The following is a 13684-nucleotide window of genomic DNA, read 5'->3' on the forward strand; positions in this document are numbered from 1 at the left end:
TATCAGCGAAAGGAAGACAAGGGCCACGAAGGGCATGCAAATGAAAGACTTCCTAGCCTCCATACGTAATACCATCGGGGTCAGAAAAGAACAAGAGTTGACCAAGAGGGTTCGGATAGGATAGATGAAAGTGAAGAGCCTGGCACAAGAAAGTGGAAGCAATGCCACGACTCAGCTAAGGGCCCCATGGTTGCGAACTCACGCTCCGAAGTTCAGAGCCTCTGGGGCCCCTTTTAGTCGCCTCTTACGACAGGCGTGGGATACCGTGGGTGTTATTCTACTGCCTCCACCCACAGGGGGGTGAAAGTGAGGAACCTGGCACAAACAATTGGAAACAATGCTAGGACTCAGCTAAGGGCCCTGTGGTCACCAAACCATGTTCCCAAGTTAAAAACCAATGGAGCCCCTTTTAGTCATCTCGTAGAACAGAAGTTAATTGAAGGAAGTCAACAAAGTGATGGATGTTCCAGCCATTGAACTTCCTCCCTGCAAATGTATTTGTTAAATAGAAAATCTTCAGTAGTTATTTTAATAATGCACAGGCAAAAAATGCCTCATCATTTTTTCTCTCTTTCGTAATACAACATGAAGTAAACTCCATGACACTACAGCCTTGAAGGGCCTTGGTCTACCAAGCGACCGCTGCTCAGCCCGAAGGCCTGCAGATTACGAGGTGTCGTGTGGTCAGCACGACGATTCCTCTCGGCCGTTATTCTTGGCTTTCTAGACTGGGGCCGCCATCTCACCGTCAGATAGCTCCTCAATTCTAATCACGTAGGCTGAGTGGACCTCGAACCAGCCCTCAGGTACAGGTAAAAATCCCTGACCTGGCCGGGAATCGAACCCAGGGCCTCAGGAATGTACCCCTCCACCACGGGGCCGGCATACAACATGAAGTACATTATAATATTCCTTAATCATAAGGAATTATGGGTGTGTATGAGGGGGTCTGTTCAATCCTTGTAGGTCCGTAGAAGCAATACTCTTTTCTTAATGTGGAATGATCTACACAAATATTAGTCCTGATAGACTCTGAAACAGATGCATGTTCATTATTAAACTGCCCATTATGCAGTACTTACAGCAATTGTGAAACTAAAGCACAATTGACCTACTACTTTGAAACATCATTAATAGCACCACAGTTTGAGTCACCATGGGTGGAACAGATGTTTATTTTCAGGCCTTAGATGTAAGATTGATGCTTGTGCAGCAGCCATGCTTACCCTTCTCCCCACATCCACGCGAGTTCTCATCAGACGACCATAGTGTAACAATATATAAAATACAGCGGATATGTACATACCAGTGCTAACTGAATGGGAGCACAAAATATGTTGCTCATAGCAGGTACTGAACTGCGGTGATCAGTAACCCAGTACCGTAGGGAAGTATCTGAGACCATGATGGTGGTGGTGGTGAGTATTGTTTTAAGAGGAAGTACAACTAGGCAACCATCCTCTATATAACACTAATTAGAGAGAAAAAATGGAAGGGGTCCGACACTTCGAAACATGAAGATATCGGCCAAAGAAAACAAGGGCCCCGAAGGGCGTGAAAATGAAAGACTCCCTAGCCCTCGCAAACCTAATAGCATCGGGGTCGGAAAAGAACAAGAGTTGACCAAGGGAGGTCAAATAGGATAGATAGATGAAAGTGAGGAGCCTGGCACAAGTGGAAGCAATGCCAGGACTCAGCTGAGGGCCCCGTGGTCGCCAACCCATGCTCTAAAGTTCAGAGCCCCTGGGGCTTGTTTTCATCTCTCAAACAAGAAGGTTATAAGAGATGTAACCCTGGAGCATAGATGAAAGTGTAATAGGCTATCTACATTAGAGCATCAGTAAAGTAGGCCTATTCTGTGTCGAGTGGTGGTGGTAATTATTGTTTAAAGAGGAAGTACAACTGGGCAACCATCCTCTATTTGGTGCTAAGCCATGCTGGCTACCATTATAATTATTTCTATGTAACAGTGTTTGAATAATGTTGCATTGTTTAGTCTATATATAAAATAAGAGTTTTGTTTGTACATTGCTCAGAATTTAAAGAGAATGGTATATCTGTATCATTCGTGTCCATAGTAACAAGGAAATGCATTTTTTATATTTCCTTCATTTCTGTCTGTCTGTATGTATCTATGTATGTATTGAACCCATGACCTTTGTGCCCTAAGAATATTTAATAAGAAGTTCGATTCTTGATAGCATGGAATTGACACGTGGCAAGGGGGTGATTACCTTCGGTCCCACGCTCTGGGATACGTGACGTCAGTCGCACGTGCCAACGGCGGAAGAATCTTAAGTCATTTTTGTGAACTATTTCAAAGCGCGTGTATATGGCGTGCCCAAGCCAAGTCGAAAACATAGTGCCTATCAAATGAGGTCATTTATCCCACAAATCGAACACGTATAAATTTTAAATGTCCATGAACACTACCGCCGGAAATGTAGTGAGTATGTAGTCACCTTCAAAACTCTTGTAATTACAGTTTAGTTAAGTCAGAAAATTTATAGAAATTTTCTTGGCGGCAAAGGGAGATGCCCGAAGAGAGGGGGTAACTGCTATAAATATGGAGGGACACCATGACGAAGTCTCCTTCTCCTGCATTTTGTGTTACGAAGCTGATGAAAGAGGGTTGAGCTGCTCTGTGAAATCAAACAACAAAAGTAGACTAAGTTCAACCGCAGATTTTAGCCATTGTGGCTGGGGTCTTGACTCCATGTGGAGATAGTTTTCTTGAGTGGAAATAATTGTACCAGATAGGACGGTCAAAGTACCGAAAAAAATTTTATGTGATAAAGAAAGTAATTCGTGTGCGGAAATAAATACAGTCTACCGTGTGCGCTCAACAAAAACAAGTGAAGGGCATTTCTTTTTTTTTATGCTTTATTTCCAGGAAACCTGAAGAAATATAATGATCTGTAAAGCCAGAAATGTAAAAATGGCTAAATAAAAATACCAGGGTCGCTGGTGAGTCCATGATGACCGATGGCGTAACGTAAGGTATGTGACTTACCATCTTACTACCTATCATATCTTGTTTCATGATCTCTAAATGTGTATTTGAATGGGGTATATATGACGCAGTTGGTCCCCTATTAAGTTTTTGTAAATGTTAGAATACGACCAGAAAAGAGTCATTTGTTTTATTTTCCACTTGGATAAATTTTGAAGTCTTGCAAGTGCTGTATGATGTTGTAAAAAGTTATTGAATAGGGTTTCGAAGTGATATCACGTCCAATGTAGATCGTCATTTCCGTGTGTTATTGACTATATTTTGTGATGTCAAATTAAGATGTTCATTCGACGTAAAATTTTTCTGTCTAAAATTTTGACGTAAATAATATAAGAAATCCATAGTTACCCATTTTCAATCGAGTGGAAGCGCGCTGTCGGGTGAGAGTATAGTGTGATGAATTTGGTCACGGAGTGAAACGTTTTTCTAGGCCCATTTTAAACTGTGTCTGACTGACAATAAAAAGATCTAGTAGAATTTTTCAGTCATTTTCGTGAAAATCCAGTTATAAAAATACGATATTTTATGTGAAGTTATTCATTATTAATGCACTGTGCGTATTAGACGTCGTGGATTCTAGTAAGGATTTTATTCCAGTTCCTTTGGTCGGTGATAGTCGTGAGTTGGGAAACAGAGGTTAGTTTTTGATCACAAAGTTTATACAAGGAGTAATTTTAATACCACCTATTCCAATACAAATTTATTTCACTATAGTGTGGTTAAATACACATGGAAATTATCAGAAATTTGAAGTACATGTTTCGCCCACTATTTATTGGGCATCATCAGCTTCAATCAATCTTAAAACACTCATGGTCTAAGGAGTCATAATAGCTTATGTAAAAAATTTGATGAATATTTACAAGTGTTAATACTGTGGATGTAAATTGTTTACAGTAAAAAATATTAAAACAGAACTTATACTAAAAAAAACTTTGAAAAAATAATGTGTTCATCTAAAAGTAAGTCATATATTGTTTTTAAAAAATAGTCCATGTCTGACACTGAAATGGATCTTCTTGATGAGAAGTTTAAGCAATATATATTACACTAGGAAACAGAATATAAAAAAATGAGGCGTCAACAGGATAAGAACAAAACGGTTAAAAGATGCAGTAAAAGTTCATATTTGAGGCCAATATTTAAAATAAGGATGAAAAGATGTAGTTGCATTGAAAGCAGTCTAGTTTATGACGTCTTGGAAAATTGGATTAAAATAGTGGTATGTCGTGAAGTGCTGAAAAACATTGAAGAGTTTGCCGTAAAATGCTGCTAAAATATCGAATAAAAGAAGGTAGGCTGGACGACAAATTCGTGTAACAGAAAATGCCGCTTGTAGACGTGGATGTCTGTAGTAGACAATGTTGTCAATCTGGAATGCAGGAAGGCTAACTTGACGACGGGAGATAAGCCAAGAATATATCACTGAAAACGATAAGTAGCCACATTAAAGGATTCATTTTTATAGTTTGAGCAGGCTTACTGGTGAAACGTGAATGTAAATGTTTTTCTCTCATACATTTTTTATGTTTTCCATAAGACTAAGATGTTTGCTTCCTGAGTAACGTCTTTGTTTTGGTTGGCTGACACCTTCATACGATACAAAAATCAGGTAGTACTATGTTACGCTTTTGTGTAATAATGTAATAAAATTCAGGAAGAAGACTCAGTTCGCTGCCAGGGTCCATGTTAAAAATTAGTAGTGCTGAAAGTGTTAATAAGAGTCGAAACTAGTCCCAGTATTAATAAAATATAGTAACATGAAATTAAAGTTATTGAATAGGTGGACCGTCCTCACCATTGGTAGTGATCAACTGTCGATACGGATCCATAATGAAACTTATTACTGCCCATCTCTCTCTCTGTGTGTGTGTGTGTGCGTGTGCGTGTGCGTGCGTGCGTGCGTGTGAGAGAGAGACACACACACGCACACCAGATCACTGTGCATGCATTGCCATCTTCAGTTCAGTATGCGGAACCACTGCAGTGAAACTCGCAGTTTTTAATCACTGTAACAAACTCTGAAATATCAGAAATGTGGCTGTGATTAACCTCTCCAGGATACTTTAATAATAGCTGTACATGAAAAAAAAAAAAGGAAAATAATACTGTGTGCTCTAAGTTCCAGAGTACAGTATTTACTAGCATCCAAATCTCACTTTTGGTGTTTGGGCCATTTCTGGGAGAAAATAAGTCGGGTCTCCTCTTAAATCAATGACAGTGAAAATGTATAATACTTACTTTTACCACCTTTTTTGAAGAGTTTAGCAGAACATACATTCTTATAACATGCTTTACTAGGTTCAGGTTCCATGTTGAAGGGTACGTTGCAACGTGGTTCTTCATCTCCACTGCATACAACACAGTTTATAGCATCGCCTGGAAAAACACAGAGACGTAGTAGTAGTAGTAGTAGTAGTAACAGTAGTAGTAGGTTTTTCTTCTATTTTGCTTAACGTCGCACCGACACAGATATGTCTTATGGCGACGATGGGATCGGAAATGTCTAGGAAGTGGAAGGAAGCGGGAGTGGCCTTAATTAAAGTACAGCCCCGGCATTTGCCTGGTGTGAAAATGGAAAACCATCTTCAGGGTTGCCGACAGTGAGGCTCGAACTTACTATTTCCCGAATACTGGATACTGGCCGCACTTAAGCGACTGCAGCTATCGACCTCAGTAGTAATAGTAGTAGTAACATAAAAAGCTTAACCTCTTCAGATGGTGGTGGTGGTGATTATTGTTTTAAGAGGCAGTACAACTGGGTAACCTCTATTAACACTAATACGAGGAAAAAAATGGGAGGTGACCAATACTTCGAAGACCAAAGGTATCGGCCATAGAAAGACCAGCACCACGAAGGGCATGAAAATGAAAGGCCCTGGGATTCGCAAACCTAATACCGTCAGGGTTGGAAAAGAACAAGATATGACGAAGGAAGATTGGATAGGGTAGATGAAAGTGAGGAACCTGGCACAATGAGTAGACGCAGTACCAGGACTCAGCTAAGGGCCCTGTGGTCACCTAAACAAGCTCACAAATTAAAAGCACCTGGAGCACCTTTTAGTCATCTTTTAGATTAGGCAGGGGATACCATGGATCTTATTCTACTGCCCCAACCCACAGGGGATTTGGCTAGAAGATGGTGAGGGTCAGTGAAATGAGACAATCAGTTAGGTGGTGGTGGTGGTGGTGATTATTAATTTTTTTTTCTAGTTGCTTTATGTCGCACGGACAGAGATAGGTCTTATGGCGACGATGGGACAGGAAAGGCCTAGGAGTCGGAAGGAAGCGGCCGTGGCCTTAAGGTACAACCCTAGCATCTGCCTGGTGTGAAAATGAGAAACCACGGAAAACTATCTTCAGGGCTGCCAACAGTGGGATTCGAACCCACTATCTCCCGGATGCAAGCTCACAGCCGCGTGCCCCTCACCGCACGGCCAACTCACCCGGTGATTATTGTTTTAAGAGGAAGTGAAATTAGGCAACCATCCTCTATATAACACTAATCAGAGAGAAAACATTAAAGAGATCTGACACTTCAAAAAACGAAGGTATCATTATCAGCTAAAGAAAGACAAGGGCCACGAAGGGCATGAAAATGAAACTCTTTTTTTTATAATCTGTTTTACGTCGCACAGACACAGATCTTATGGTGACGAAGGGATAGGAAAGGCCTAGTAGTGGGAAGTAAGTGGCTGTGGCCATAATTAAGGTACAGCCCCAGCATTTGCCTGGTGTGAAAATGGGAAACCATGGAAAACTATATTCACGGCTGCTGTTAGTGGGGTTTGAACTCACTATCTCCCAGATACAAGTTCACAGCTGCACGCCCAGTAATGATAGACGCCCTAGGCCTCCATACCTAATACCATCGGGGTTGGAAAAGAACAAGAGTTGACCAAGGCACAGGATAGATGAAAGTTAGAAGCTTGGTACAAGTAAGTGAAAGCAATGCCAGGACTCGGCTAAGAGCCCCGTAGTCGCCAACCCATACTCAAAAGTTGAGAGCCCCTGAAGCCAATTTTAGTCGCCTATTATGGCAGGTAGAGTATACCATGGGTGTTACTCTGCAGCCCTCACCTGCAGGGGGTTTACTCTGTTTGCCATCTAGTGGGGACCTAGAGTAAAACGGAACGTCGAAATTGACAAGCAGACAGCCAGATGGCGTCAAATTGAAATGTCTGCACACGGTAGCTGAGGCCATACGATTATTATTATTATTACCTGCAGGGGGTGACACTCAGTTCCTTCATGAACAAACAACTCTTAATTGTACCTTAATTCACCTAACGAACACTTATCAATTGTTATTCACTAAAAATACTGTAGTGAAAATGAAAATCCTCAGCCTGTTTCCAGTCATTCGACCAGGTGAGGAACGGAATGAAGGAAGCTCTCATCTAGTTGCGAGGATAGGAAAAATGCCGGCAGAGAGCACCTGTCGCACTCCTCTGGGGCAATGATTAATGACTGACAGATGAAATGAAATGGTATTGGATATTGTCACTGGAATGAGAGATGACAGGGAAAACTGGAGTATCTGAAGAAAAACCTATCCCATCTCTGCTTTGTCCAGCACAAATCTCACATGGAGTGACCAGGGTTTGAACCGTGGAACCTAGCAGTGAGAGAGTGAGAGTCCAGTGCACTGCTGCCTGAGCCACAGAAGCTCAATAAAAATACTGTAGTATTTAACAAAATTAAAACAAAATTATTAAGATACCTGGTGGACTCGTGCTGCTCCGCACTGAAAACCTACAACCGGTTTTCCAGTCTTTGACCGGGTCAGGGATGGAATGAATGAAGCAGATATAGGCTATTAGTACGATGGGGTCGCCACTCCCAAAGTGATTTATTAATGACTGATAGATGCTACGAAATGAGAATGGAGAGTGTTGCTGGAATGAAAGAAGACAGGGAAAACCGGAGTACCCGGAGAAAACCTGTCCCGCCTCCGCTTTGTCCAGCACAAATCTCACATGGAACGACCGGGATTTGAACCACGGTATCCAGCGGTAGGAGGCCGACGCGCTGCCGTCTGAGCCATGGAGGCTCTGCTCTGCACTATTCATTATAACTAGGCCTTTAGCAATCATATTGTTTTGCCTGCCCTTTTAAATGATTTTATGAACATTTAATAAGAAGCACATTATGGTATGCACAGTTTACAGTCAGAATTCATTCATTCTGACATCATCATGCCATCTGTTTGGAAATATCTATTCATATATTCACTTTTTTATCCTGCAGTTCTTGATGTAAAGCTTGGTATTGTGTTGTAGAATGGTATTTTTAATTGCAGTTCTTCTATATAGAATGGTTGTCGTGAGCTCATAGGTTCGTCTCGAAGTAGTGATTTTTTTTACCAGGCAGAGAACTTTTTTATGATACATGGCTTTCACCCTTTCTAGTGTAGCTAGGTTATCCTTCGATAGGTGTTCCCAGATAACGGTTAAAGCATATGTCATGATGGGGTCTGTTTGTACGTAGACTTTTTTCTCTTAGGGGAATGTAAGTTATTAGGAACGTTCTGCCATCCGTTTAATATATTTAGGAGCTGGGAAAGGTTAGAGAATCAAAGAGTATCTAGTAGAGAATAGTATTATCCCGTGATCAGAGGAAGTGTGTACTCTCTGGCTTGACAGGTAGTAATCAAACATGGCTGCATATAATGACATTACTAACGATTAAAATTGCATATATCAGAATATTAATGAAAGTGTTAGTCGCTCAGCAACCTGCTAAGTACAGAATGTACTGTGGGTAAGAGTAGGCCTTCTCCTGCAATTAATGGAGTGATCACTTAATGATTTGATTTTATGATGACACAAAGTTGGCTGAACTTAAGAGACCTGTCAGTGTCGAATGATTCACTGGTACGTAATTCCGGAGAGAATAAAACAAAAAATGAGCAAATGGTCCGGTAGAACGGACGGACGGATTTGGCAAAGCTGCTTTTGGTAAACTCTTAATATATAGATATGAAACTATATTGCATTTAACAAGTAAACCTTCCCTCCTTTGATACCAATTAGTCACACACATACATATTTTCTGAAAGCTTATGTCACAAGTAGAAAAACATGAAATCTTATGGGCAGAAGGACAAGCATTTAAGAGCTATAGGACTCACAAAGTATCAGTTAAGTGTTGGAAACATGACACCAATAGTTTCTAAAATGCTCGTTTCATGTATTTATAGGAACTAATAATATGGTGAGAAGGTGGAAATCTCAATATAAAGGAAGAAACAACTCATTGAAAAGAAACAAACGTTGGGATGTTGAAAATGTGACTTCAAATGAAATCTACTGTATTATGAGAGACCATCAATGTGAGATTCATCAAATAAATAGTGAGACAGGAAAAAAGAGTTCAGAATGGACACATTTTACAAAAGCACACCCTTACACTTTGCACACCCATCATTTGTCGATTAATTATTACGGGATTATGTCTATCAACACACACTTTAATGATACGTTGTGGGTGGTGATGTGATGTTGCTGTAAAGTACTAACATACCTGAAGTAGTATGGTAATTATGGTTAGGAAGCTTTGTCCTATCTTATCTCTTACACCATGTTAAATTATATACTTACTGTATTTTATTTTGTAATCAGATTGTGAATATAGCTGCCATTGTCATTTATTTGTATTGCACCAAGAAGAGCCTTGGCTCAGGTGCCTATATTGAAATGAAATGAACATATTGTATGTCTTCTTCTTACAGTGCAGATGCCTTGGTCTCCCAATTTGGAACAAGCAATCGGTCTCCGAACATCCAGGAATCGGAGATGATAAACACATAACTACTCTCCTGGAAAATGATATGGAAATTGTGGAAGAGATCCGGACATTAGGATTTGCTTGAGGAGATGGAGAGGAATGGGATGAGGAAATAGACTTTGGAGATCATATTGTCGATGTGGAACTGCAATGCTTGTTGCAGCAGTCGCTTCCCTCTACTTCGAGTTCGTCATCTGAGTATGTGCCTTCGCCCAAAAAGCGAAAGCATGATGGTCCAGCAAATATGACAGAAGGGAACTGGACTGCTTACAAGCAGCGCGCTGTGAGTGCTGCGCTGTAAAACATGGCACAAATGTTCTGTAAGCTGCGGACCCGCGGTGTAGGTGGTAACGCGTCCGCCTGTCACACGACGGCCCCGGGCTCGATTCCCGGCCGGGTCAGGGTTTATTTATTGTAAATTATTAATATTCCTGGCCTGGGGACTGGTGTTTGTGTCGTCCTTAACGTTCCTTTCCTCACATTCAACACTTTACACTTCTGCCATTTACAAAATACACGCTGGTTTCCTCACATATGGTGTAAGTAGGGGCAAAAGATCTTCATAGGTCGACGCCACAACAAATAGCATTTTAAAAAGTTAAAGGAGGAGCGACAAGTTATAAATTCCTGTGAAAATGCTCGTTCATTCCTCCCGTCTGAAGTTCAAACTACGCGCTTGTCATTCAATGTTTGTACGTAAGAATGCTATCTGTAATATCATCCAATAATAAATGTATAAACTGGGGCCTAGTTTCTCACGATAATAGTGACAAGTTACAAATTCCTGTGAAAATGCTCGTTCATTTCTCCCGTACCAAGTTCACACTACGCACTTGAAATTCAATCGGAGGTTCTGATACATAATTACGTTTGCACGTAAGAATGCTACCTGTAATATCGCCAAATAAATAAAGTATTAACGGAGGGGCGTAGTTTCTCACATTAATAGCAACAAGTTATAAATTCCTGTGCAAATGCTCGTTCATTTCTCCCGTACCAAGTTTAAACTACGCGCTTGTAATTCAATCGGAGGTTCTCCGGAGGCACCGATTGAAAGCGCCCGGAGCCCCCGCTCCGTAAACAACCGCTCCGTTAACAGCGCTATTTAATAGCACACTCTGTGCCGTGGTTCTGTATAATGGTTCACTGATAATTACAGTTGGATGGTTCTTCTCTTCGCTGGCTGTAGCGTATGTGCGTTTGGTTCTACATTAGGTTCAATTTTCTTTTACAGTTTAGCTTCATTTCCCACTTCTGTAGCCTTTTGTGGTCTTCCTGTATGGAATGTGTTCGTTTGTGTCCGGGAAAAACTTGAAATATGGATTTAATGGCATTCGAAAGTAGGATTTATAGTGCTGTGTTTACACTCATCTGAGTCCTTAAAATCTCGACTGCAAAAAGTGGGATGGACACAGGTTTCCACAGAAATCCCAGACTATTTTCTTGACGAGAAATTGCCAAACACCATTTAGTTTTAACTTCTTCGTCTTTCGGAAATCAATTAAATAAAATAGCACATCCTTTCAGATCTTTGGTATACAGCCAGGAACACTACAGTACACCATGTTCTTTTTTAAGAATTATCCGATGTTCGCATTACGTAAATACGGTCATTAATTTCAGTCGCAAAATTATAATCACCCGCACTAGTACAAGAACACTCAAAGTACAAAAATACGTCTTGACATGCTCGTGAATGTTTGAATGAGTATACCTCGCCCACGCAATTTTATGGTTAAGAAGAGCGCACCTAGCGGCAAAACGATGCGTTTTACGTGCCCGGGCGTTACCTACGTAATCAGTACTTATCTCGTAGGCAACGGCCCGTGCGGGAACCAGTTTCACGACCAGCGAGCACGGTTGCCAATCTGGTGATTTTGTCACCAGATCTGGTGTTTTCAGGAAGTCATATGGTGACAAAATTTCAATTTTGCGACATGTCGAAAAAATGGCGTTTTTCTTTCAAATCTAGTGACATGTTTGGTGATTTTACAATAAAATGTCAATTTAAAAAAATAACCACGGTCGTAAGACGTATAACTTAGTAAAATATTATGACATTATTTTATATCATATAACGTCATTATGATATTAACATGTTTACGTAAGCGTCATGCACCAGCGCCATTGTCGCGCGTGAGCAAGAGCGTGCCGCGCGAAATTTTTAGCAGCATTAATGATGTATATCCATGCATTATTGACCTTATTATTAAGGTGAATAATAGCTCGGTCGACATCATTCGGTACTTGTAACTGGAAAAGTTAGAATAAATCATGCGAGGAGCCCAGCTGCCAGTGCCAATGTCGCTGTGTTTATTAAAGATAGTGCGCTGGACTTTTGAGTTGGGGCTGTTTGGTAGTGTCTACTACTTAATTTATGTTAAAATTTTTAATTACAGAGTTAGTATAGTTGTGGACAAAGTATAAACAGCGATTTAGAGACGAATGGCTTAAGGATGAAAGGTATAAGAAGTGGTTACTAAAAGTAGAAGGAAATGCCACCAAAGGCTTTTTGCAAATACTGTAAAGCTCAACAAGGTGCTTGTATTAGGAGATACTGAAAAACATAGGAACACTGCTAAACACATCAAGGCAGCCGAACCCTTTAGTTCTAATAGGCAGAAAACTTTAAATTTTAAACCACTTAATCTTGAAACAAATTTAGTGGAAGGAAGAACGGCACTTTTCATAGCAGAACATTGCTCGGTTCAAGTGGTTGACCATTTTCGCGAGTTGTATAAAGTAAATTTTCCCGATAGCAAAGAGATTAATAATTTGAAGTTGCATCGTACAAAATGCACTGCTATCATACAAAACGTATTAGCTCCCCATTTTGAAAAAGATTTGATAGATGATTTACATGAAAGTGAAAACGGGTATAGTTTGTTGTTGGATGAAACGAATGATATTTCAGTTACCAAGTTACCAGGCATTGTTATAAGATATTATTCAAAAAGTAAACGAGAGATTGTCGTGACATATCTACAGTTAGTAGAATTGTCAGAATGTAGAGGTGAAGATATAGTTGAGGCTTAGGAGAAATGCCTGTGTAATAAAGGTTTGGATTTGACTACATTACAAGCAATAGGAACAGACAATGAGTCTGTTATGGTAGGCATAAATCATGGTGTTTATATAAAGTTAACTTAAAGGCTAAAATGCCAAATCTACAATTAATCAGATGCGTTTGTCACTCTCTACAATTGACAGTTTCACATGCATCAGGGTGTTTGCCGAGAAACTTAGATTTCCTCATAAGGGAAAGTTACAATTGGTTTTCACAATCATCTCTATGGCAGGTAGTATACAAAGAACTATACGAGACAATAAATGAAACTGATAAATGAAGGCACAATAAATGAAGGCGACTCTCCCTTGAAATTAGTACAGTTAAGCCAAACTCGGTGGCTGCACATCGAAAGTACAGTGACAAGAATAATGCAACAGTGGACCGAGTTAAAAACTCACTTTGAAATCCCTTGTCTTAAAGATAACTTTTTTTTGCTAGTTGCTTTACGTCGCACCGACACAGATAGGTCTTATGGCGACGATGGGACAGGAAAGGCCGAGGAATGGGAAGGAAGCGGCCGTTTCCTTAATTAAGGTACAGCCCCAGAGTTAAAGATCGCTGTTATATAGCCGATATTTTATATTCAATGTATCGCGACCCTCAGAATTATTTGTACTTGTCTTTTCTGAAGCCAATTTTGGGTGAAGTGCAGACCGTAAATAAGAAGTTCGAAAGTCGAAACCAAGATCCTCCAAAATTATTAGGTGACCTAATCCTTCTCTGTAAGTCATTATACACCAGTGTCAAAGTAGATGTCCCGAAAACAGAAATTAATAATCATCTGGGCCCAAAGCCCTACCCAGGTTATGATT

At 40.4% G+C, this 13684-nt stretch overlaps 1 protein-coding gene across 9 annotated transcripts in view; it reads right to left on the minus strand.

The window, feature by feature from the left end:
* The window catches only part of LOC136886803 (uncharacterized), a 181145-nt gene that overhangs the window by 18681 nt on the left and 148780 nt on the right, over positions 1-13684 (minus strand). For 8 of the 9 annotated variants that reach the window (XR_011019067.1, XR_011019066.1, XM_068230591.1 and 5 more), the window contains exon 3: positions 5255-5392. The exons of the other annotated variant lie outside the window; for it this stretch is intronic. Coding sequence is in view for 6 of the 8 variants with exons in the window: in XM_068230591.1 (XP_068086692.1) it covers positions 5255-5392 (138 nt within the window). In the remaining 2 variants the exon portion in view is untranslated. The remainder of the gene's footprint in view (positions 1-5254; positions 5393-13684) is intronic. 9 annotated transcript variants of the gene reach the window in all.

Source organism: Anabrus simplex, chromosome X, assembly GCF_040414725.1.
Source record: "Anabrus simplex isolate iqAnaSimp1 chromosome X, ASM4041472v1, whole genome shotgun sequence".
NCBI lineage: Eukaryota > Metazoa > Arthropoda > Insecta > Orthoptera > Tettigoniidae > Anabrus > Anabrus simplex.